General features: G+C 37.4%; 1 protein-coding gene across 1 annotated transcript; it reads left to right on the top strand.

Moving 5' to 3' along the window:
* The first annotated feature begins 294 nt into the window (after positions 1 to 294).
* On the top strand, positions 295 to 8053 carry LOC105054145 (peroxisomal membrane protein 11-5). The gene is made up of 8 exons (XM_010935587.4): positions 295 to 517; positions 6176 to 6382; positions 6458 to 6532; positions 6617 to 6691; positions 6787 to 6867; positions 7353 to 7427; positions 7513 to 7686; positions 7769 to 8053. Exons 2-8 carry the CDS (start codon positions 6191 to 6193, stop codon positions 7802 to 7804), a joined length of 708 nt encoding a protein of 235 aa, XP_010933889.1. The 5' UTR covers positions 295 to 517; positions 6176 to 6190; the 3' UTR covers positions 7805 to 8053.
* Positions 8054 to 8387: the final 334 nt, after the last annotated feature.

Genomic DNA, 8387 nt, shown 5'->3' with positions numbered 1-8387 from the left:
AAGGCCCACCCACCCTACCCACCAGTCCAGGAGCGGCCGCTCAGCTGTTACCTGTCAGACAGCATTCATAACCCATCTAATGACGTGTCAGATACACGGGAGGTGCACTGTGAACGTTACCAGTGGGCCCAACTGAGACGTATCTCGGTAATCCCGACCACAATGGCCTATCACTCCGTGGTTGCTGTCCGATACCCCACAGCTAAGCCGCGCCCCTCAAGAAGCAGAACAGCGGCACGAATCACGAGAATTAAAAAAATAAACCACCATCCATCCTCTGATCAGAACGCCCGCGATCCGCCATCGAAGTATCTCACCCCGTCGTCTCGGTTTGGAAACCCAAAAAGGCCCCACCCCATCCCCACAGGCCACCGCAAAAAAATATCACCCCCCTCGCGGATCACACCGTAGGAAGCGGTGGCGTAGGCAACTCTCTTTTCTCGCTTCATATCTTTCATCTCCCCTTTCTAAGGCCTCCGTCTCTTCTCAGCTCTATCGTTGTATTCCGTTCTACCAGGTATCGAACCCTACAGAGCTCTTTTGTTCTTCTTCTTTCTAAGTGGCAACGTTTTCTTCATCTCTATTTCAATTAATTTTTTGTTGGAGATTTCTTTTTTATGGATCCGGTGTTTAGATTTTGACTTTCGTGGTACACATATCGTGGATGGTTGAAGCGTTCTTAACAAAACTGACTGCGATTTCTCTTCCTTTTCCATCAAAAATAGTTTTGATTTTATTACTTGTTTTTTTTTTTTTTACCTTTTCCTTTCCAAGTGAATTGGACGATAAGTGTCGTTTTCATCATGATCCGTATGCTCCATCAAAGACTAGAAGCCTTAAATGCGCAGCTTGAAATGTTATCATTTTAGTCATTCGAAGCAGCTATTGATGTGAATTTTGGGTGTATTTGCATACATGTCCATAAGATTACTGATGAGTGCTTTATCTGGTTTGATCTGTATTCACAGCATTTTCGTTCTGTTCTTAATATTATTTATCCATTTGAGATTTGCGGTTGTCTCTGCGCATTAACTAATGAAAATTAGAAAGAAATACGGTACAGGTTCTCGATCATCTTGATTAGAAATTTTGTTTGACAAGAACTAAGCAGTAACTACTGGAAATTTGAAGTATTTATGGGGGCTGGGTGAATTGTGTAATGCTTCAAAATGCTTTGCCGATTGTTCAGATGCCAAAGGGAAAGTGGCAGCTGACAAAGTATGGGTAGAGCCAAGAGGAAGGGTGAGACAGGATATGGGAAATAAGAACTGGGAATTTATATGGGGTGTAAAATTTATGCATGTGTGTTTTTGTTTCTGTGCGTGAATGTGAATTTGTGCTTGTATTCCCTAACAAAGTTGAGCCCCCAAAGATGAACATATTACCCCTCCAGTTAGCTCCGTTGTAAATTTGATTCCCTGACTTACAATTTCTGTATGGCATGTTGGGCATCTAAAGACGACCGTAATGTGAAAAACTCAAATATGCATATCTCTGTTGATTGCATTATCTCATGGTATCTAGGGTTTTAAGGATATTTTATCAATAAACTGTGGTGTTGATATTTCAACCAAATATTATCAAGATGTAATCATGAAAAAGTGGAACATTTGCCACTTCATATGTGATGCCAGGATGTCTTTAATTTATTCTTCTTGCCTCATCCATAGCTGATCAACTATGGTGGTTCACCATAAATCATTTGATGACATAATATTGAATTACTAACTGCCACTGCACCAGTACATGGCATGATTCTCTTTGTGATTGGATAATCTTGAGAGAGTGCTTGAAGATGCATTACAACATAATCCTGGTTAAAGTTTCACCTGGTCATAGTGTTGATTATGCTTCATGGCTTGTACCATCTAACTATTTCTTCTTTGAAACAATCTATTGCAGTTTGTGTAGACTTTGACATAAGGCTGATGAGCTTAAGTTGAGAACGGGATGTATATTATTTTTTCCCTTCATATGATGAACATATTTAAATTATTAAGTAACTGGTTCGAAGAGCAAACTCATGCCGTATCCCTAGTTTTGATATTCTCATTTTCCTATTCTTCCTTTGGTTTCTTTTTTGTTGCCTGCACCTGTGCCGTTTCTAGTGGCAAAGTCCATAAGAAACAATGTTGACTTACATCGCATTTTTGGATCAACTCTATAAACTTTTCATAGTTCATCTAAGTTAATTTAAAGTCATATGAATTAGAATAAGATGTAATATGATCAAGATAGTGCTGGCTAACTAAGATCATGTTTCTAAAGAAGATCAGTATGGGTTCAAATGTCAACAGTCAAAAGAGATACTATAACTACGGAAAGTAGTTATTTTTAATGTCCATGACTCATCTACCCCTCTTTTTGGTTTTTCTTTTTTCTTTTTCCTCCTTAATATATAATGCCACAAGATGTATATCCCTCTTTATGATAAAATACAAACAAGGGTAATCCTAGATGATCAAGTTCTTAAACAGCAGGAAAGAGATCCACAAAATATTTTTCATAACTCTTATTTAGAATATTTCTCTTCAACTGTAATACTTTTATGTTGTTTGGGTACTATTATAAATTAATAATTTATCACATACTTCTGATAATAATTATAATTATCATATTCTTAATGATCTAAGTCATTCAGTTTGATCTCATAAAGTGGGATATACTCTTGGTGACATGTTGTGGTTGTTTTTTGCATTTTTATTTTTTGAACTTTTAGTCAGTGCTACCTAGCTAATTGGCACCCCAACTTTTGACACACTTGACATGTGAAAACTCAATGTAGATGTCCAAGGGTCTAAAAGTATTAACATGTCATATTCTTATGGGCAAACACATCACATAATACTGCTTCTGGTTTCCAACTTGTGGATTTACATGGGTGTTTATGTTCCTAGTTAGCCCATGTTTCATAACCTTAGTATTGGGATATAACCTATGTTCATACAATTTAACAACCCATTGTTGGAAGAGTTGACATGACTTTCAGAAAGTCTTCATTTGACCAAAATTTGTCTGAGATATATCTTCCAATAGTTGCATATAATAATTTCTCCTTTTTCTGGCACACCTTAATATCATCATGGCTTCAGTTCTTCATCCTATTTATAAATAAATTATAGCATATTCTGCCCAGCTATATATCTTATTACCATTCTTTAGTTTTATATTTTCCTGTTTGTCCTCTCTTTCAATAGAACATGAGGATCACAAGCTTCTTTTTTGCCCTCCATATGCTCCTGGCTGCTTGAGATCTGTTGAATCTCCAATTCTATTGTGATAATAGCTGTGGGAATTCACCTAATCAGGAGTAAAGAACTTGTTTTGGTAGAACTATGTAAATCTTGGTTGTTTAGCTTGAATATTGCCCCTGATGATCCTTGCAACTTACATTATTGATGCATATGCCTTGTCTGAAACAAAACTATCAATGTCATTGTTCATCACAAGACTCTGTATTAATGGACAAAATGCAAATTTAATCATGAGGTAATCCAATTAGATTAGAAATATTTTTGATTCTACAGAAGGTGTGACAAGGCTTTCCTACCATTTTTTTAAAAAAAAAATGTTATACTGGTTCCTACCAATCAATTGGTGTCGGAATTGGTGCAGGTGTTTTCTTGTTTTGGAACCTGCAAACATGAAAAATAGGAGATCCATCTTGTTGTTCTTAGAGCTAATTCAAATTTGTCACAGTAATGATGATTGTTATATCAGTGCTTTAGCTATAGATTTTCATGGTTATATTATTGATTTCTCCCAAGCTAAGTTATGGGTTGTGATGGAACATTCTATCATGATCCTTAGCTTAATTAATGTTATTTTAGATATCTGGTTGCCATGCTTTTGATGTCATTAAATCATTATCAAGAAATGCTCATAATCATACTAATAAGTTGATGAAGTAAACTTCTCTCAATTTTTTTTAAAGTTCCTATAGCCTTTAGTTGCAAGGACTATTTTATGATGACTGGTTCTTGTTATGTCTTTGATTGTAAAGTTAATGAACATAAATATTGGGCCATCTGAATCAAATATCCAAACTGCAATACTGAAAATGCCTAGTAACAAAGTCATGTTTTCTGGGCTTAGTAACCATGCATCAAGATGGTACTAAAAGTGGCTGGTGCAAATAGAGCTCATGTGCTAAAATTTATGAGAGGGAAGATAAATTGATAATTCACATTGATGTTCATGATTTGTGTCATATCAACTAAATTTCTGTCTCTTCAGATAATTCTAAAACATAGATCGGAGTTAAAAACACTAAATTGTGATCTTAATCTAATCAGCAACCCTTCTCATCCCACCTCCTCTACCAGTGTATTTCTTATGTTCCCTATTGTCTCTACCCATTTCCTTTCGTTCCATCTTTTCTTCTCCGACCACATCCTACTTATCACATTTCATCCTCACCCATCAGCCTAAATTTTATAATCATTCCTCCTCCCCTCTACTTCTTCCCACCAGTGATGGGCCATTGGTCCTTTCCTCCATCCTTTGCCACAATAACTTGGCCATTAGGCCCACTCCTGTGAGGGATCAAGGTCTGGATTGCTGTGACACTTGGATGTGAGGGTTTGCTTCCCCCATTAGAGGTTTGGCTCCGATATCTCTCTGGGCTTTTAGAGGCTTGGCTCCGATATCTTGCTGGGCTTTCATTGCCAACAATGCCAACATATCAGATGCCCTCCCACCTCATATTAAATATTGCAATTTTCTCCAAATACCTCCATTTTTTATAAAAACCTTAATACCATCATAAAACTGTAATTTTTGTTCAAGTTTCTTGCATGAATCAAGAACATCTAACAATATAAGGAGGTTGACGGACAAGATCCATGTCAACTTAATTTACCTGTCGGTGAGGTTTGGAATCTAGCATGCTGACCTTATATTGTTCACGTGTTGGTATGGTGCCAGACGCACAATACTCCCTTCTACCTACATCAAGCAGTGAAAATAATTATGAAGACAATCTGAGCATGGGCCGTGAAAGTTTTCACATTGCAGAAATACATAGGGTGTGGTATGAATTGAGGTCTGCACTGTTAGCCGACCCAGGGACTGGCATAAATGCTTCAGCACTATAACTGAGATGCATTAAGAAGTTGTCATTACACTTTTTAACCTTGGCAAGATAAATATATAATATAATGTTGTCATAGACATACATGCTAGTGATACAGTTTAACCCAACCTGAATTGTACATTATTTGCAAAAAATGGAGTTTGGTTAGGTTAGCTTATGTACGTTTGGGTTGTTTACACGGAAGATTGAGTGCCCGTCTGAATTCAGCGATAACATGTAAACAATGAGTTGAAGTTAAAATCTTGAAAGGATATATTGCTAAATTCTAATTGAAGCAATAATGATGGTATATTGTAATTTTTCGTAGGGCTCTTTTGTGGAATTATTATTTGTTAGGAGCTGTTCGATGCATCTGCATGCTTGATATATTCACTTGTATAACAATCTTTTTCTAATATTGCGTGGAAGGGGAGGGCATTTCTTTAAAAGTGAGTAGATTTGTCTCAGCTTCCAGTGTGAGGTGTTTCATAGCAACGAACCTTAGTGGCCTCATCAGAGTAGTTTTTTATTTTTTATTTTTTTTTTATTTTTTTAAATTCTTTTTTTATTTTTTTTTTAAGATTTCACTTTCCACATTCCATTCCAACTGCTAACGCCATAACTTTATCACTTCCTACTGCTTCTGGTATATACATTTACGGCATTTCGTGTTCCAAACAATATCTGATGATTTAGGTAATAGCCCTGACCTGTTTGATCATTCAGAATTTGGATATCATATGCGGCATTATTTATAGTCCTTGTTGTCACTTATTTGATCAAACTTATCGTGCTTGAAATGCCAGCAGAATTTTCCAGTTAAAAATAAAAGGCCTGCCATCCTCAAAGCAAATCTAATTGCAGCAGGGTTGTCAGGGAGCAGAGAGCAGAATCGATGTCACCTTTTTGTGGCATCATCAATGCTTTACACCTGCTATTAGTTCAATTTCTCAGACATTTTTATGTGATATGTTAGCTATTATTTTTGCAGTTTAATAATTGCTAATCATATTGCTGATTGGTGATGATGTTATCAGTCTTGCTTTATAGCCTTTTTTATGTTCTTTTAAAATGTAAGGAGCGTCACCTTTTGATAAGCAGGGCAAAATAGAGAAAATGAGTACATTAGATGCAACAAGAGCGGAGCTTGCTCTCTTGGTTTTGTATTTGAACAAAGCTGAAGCCAGAGATAAGATTTGTAGGGCTATTCAGTATGGATCAAAATTTGTGAGCAATGGACAGCCTGGCACTGCGCAAAATGTTGACAAATCAACTAGCTTGGCAAGAAAAGTTTTTCGACTTTTAAAGGTCTGGTTTCTAGTTTGAACAATCAGAAATTTGAATATTTGTGCTCCTTATGTGACCATCTCCTTAAACTTGCAGTTTGTTAATGATCTGCATACTCTTATAAGCCCCCCTCCCCGGGGATCCCCTCTTCCACTTATTTTACTTGGAAAGGTATGAGCGTCTCCTAAATTTTATCAGGTCCTTATCTGAAACTATTGCCTTTGTTTTTCCCATTTTGACTTTTGATTTATGCAGTCCAAAAATGCATTGCTATCAACTTTCTTATTTCTAGATCAAATTGTATGGGCTGGCAGAACAGGGATTTACAAGGTTGGTTTATGAGTTCTTTCTGAATTTTTTGTAACCTTACTAATCTTTCCTCTTTGAGGAAGTGATGCTTATAATTGCTGAAATTGCTTCTGTAGAACAAAGAACGCGCTGAGCTAATTAGCAAGATATCCCTTTTCTGTTGGATGGGTTCCTCAGCTTGCACTACTTTAATTGAGGTTTGTGCTTTTGTTGTTGCTTTCTTTTTCCTCTTTGTAAGATGCATGCTCTTGCTTGTTGACTGGGACTGCAGATGGACCTAGCTGAACTGAGCTTTAGTCTGCTCAGGCTCACTTCTCAAAGAAAGGGGTATTCAATCTCAAGCAGCGCTTGAATTGAAAATGTTCAAGCTTGGTTCTTTTCCTACTAAATGAGTTTGGACAAGCATATTCTTTAGCCAAGATTGAAGTTCTACATATTTGGGTTAGCCCAGAATTATATGTTTGTTAATGAAATGAGTCCTAGATTGGGGCTTGAGCTTGGCTTGTGCCTAACCAATTGAGATTGAATGGGCCTGTCATAAGCTGAACCAAGCCGTTGATGAATAACCTGCTTGATTTGCAGCCCTGTTAGATGCATATTGTGATCAGGCACACCATGAGGTGTAATGATCATCTTTCACCATCTGTTGCTCAATTATAATGTAAATCCATATTGCTTCCAGCTAGCAGAGCTTGCAAGGATATCAGCATCAATGAAGAAGTTAGAGAAGGAGCTGAAGGAAGCTGATAAATATAAAGTAGGTTACCAAGTCACTCATTTTGTTGCATGTTTGTTCTGCATGTTTTTTCTCTACTTGACACAGTTCTTCTTTGTGGTTGCAGGATGAGCAGTATCGCAACAAGCTCAAACAGTCAAATGACAGGTTGCTGTCTCTGGTGAAGGCTTCCATGGATATTGTGGTTGCTATTGGACTGCTTCAACTGGCGCCAAAGAAAGTCACTCCTCGAGTAACAGGAGCTTTTGGATTTATAACCTCTCTCATTTCCTGTTATCAGGTAACTCTTCAAACTTAGGATGGTAAGAGTTAAGCTTTCAGTCTGGTCGATTCTGATTCATCGTTTGTGAAATGTGGTGTAGTTGCTTCCTGCCCCTGCAAAGTCAAAGACAGCATGAAAGTTGTTCTCCCTCTTTGGACCTTCAGTGATGTCAATAATACCCCCATATCATAGGGTTTGTGGATGGTGAGGCAAACTCAGTTCTTCACCTGATGTCTCTGAAACAATATATGATGCTAGAACTTTGATGTTTGGATGGTTAAAAATGCACTCATTGTTATGTAGCATTGTTAAAGGAATGTTTCAGCACTGCGTATAGACATGATCAACATCAATCTTGAAGTTAAAGTGCATATAACTTCAATTATATCATAAGTTTCCATTTTTCTTTTGGGGACTACGTTCATGTCATTAGCTCTGCAGATGGATGAGATATTCGTGGAAGCTGAACTGAGCTATGACCTATAAATATTTGAGATGCAGAACATTTGATCCAATGAAAAGGGCTGAGGGGTCCCATTGTGTGGTACCTTACATTTGCGGTGCTTGGGCAGATTAAAAGGTATGCTGGTATATATCTATCAAGCAAATGGCCAAGCCAGCGTGACCGATCATGGTAGGGCACCAGTTGAGTGAGGTCCATGCCTATGGAAATTTAGGCTACCAGTAAGGGCACGGTCACTTCGAGTTCATATTGGGAA

Source organism: Elaeis guineensis, chromosome 11 (genome assembly GCF_000442705.2).
Source record: "Elaeis guineensis isolate ETL-2024a chromosome 11, EG11, whole genome shotgun sequence".
Lineage (NCBI taxonomy): Eukaryota > Viridiplantae > Streptophyta > Magnoliopsida > Arecales > Arecaceae > Elaeis > Elaeis guineensis.
Note: the sequence above shows the minus strand (reverse complement) of the source record. Positions and strands in the feature narration are given on the sequence as shown.

Coding starts and splice junctions, on each gene's coding strand:
- LOC105054145 (XM_010935587.4), top strand. CDS start 6,191: ATGAGTACATTAGATGCAACAAGAGCGGAGCTTGCTCTCTTGGTTTTG. Junction 6,533..6,616: donor CACTTATTTTACTTGGAAAG/GTATGAGCGTCT, acceptor TGATTTATGCAG/TCCAAAAATGCATTGCTATC. Junction 7,428..7,512: donor AGGAAGCTGATAAATATAAA/GTAGGTTACCAA, acceptor TTGTGGTTGCAG/GATGAGCAGTATCGCAACAA.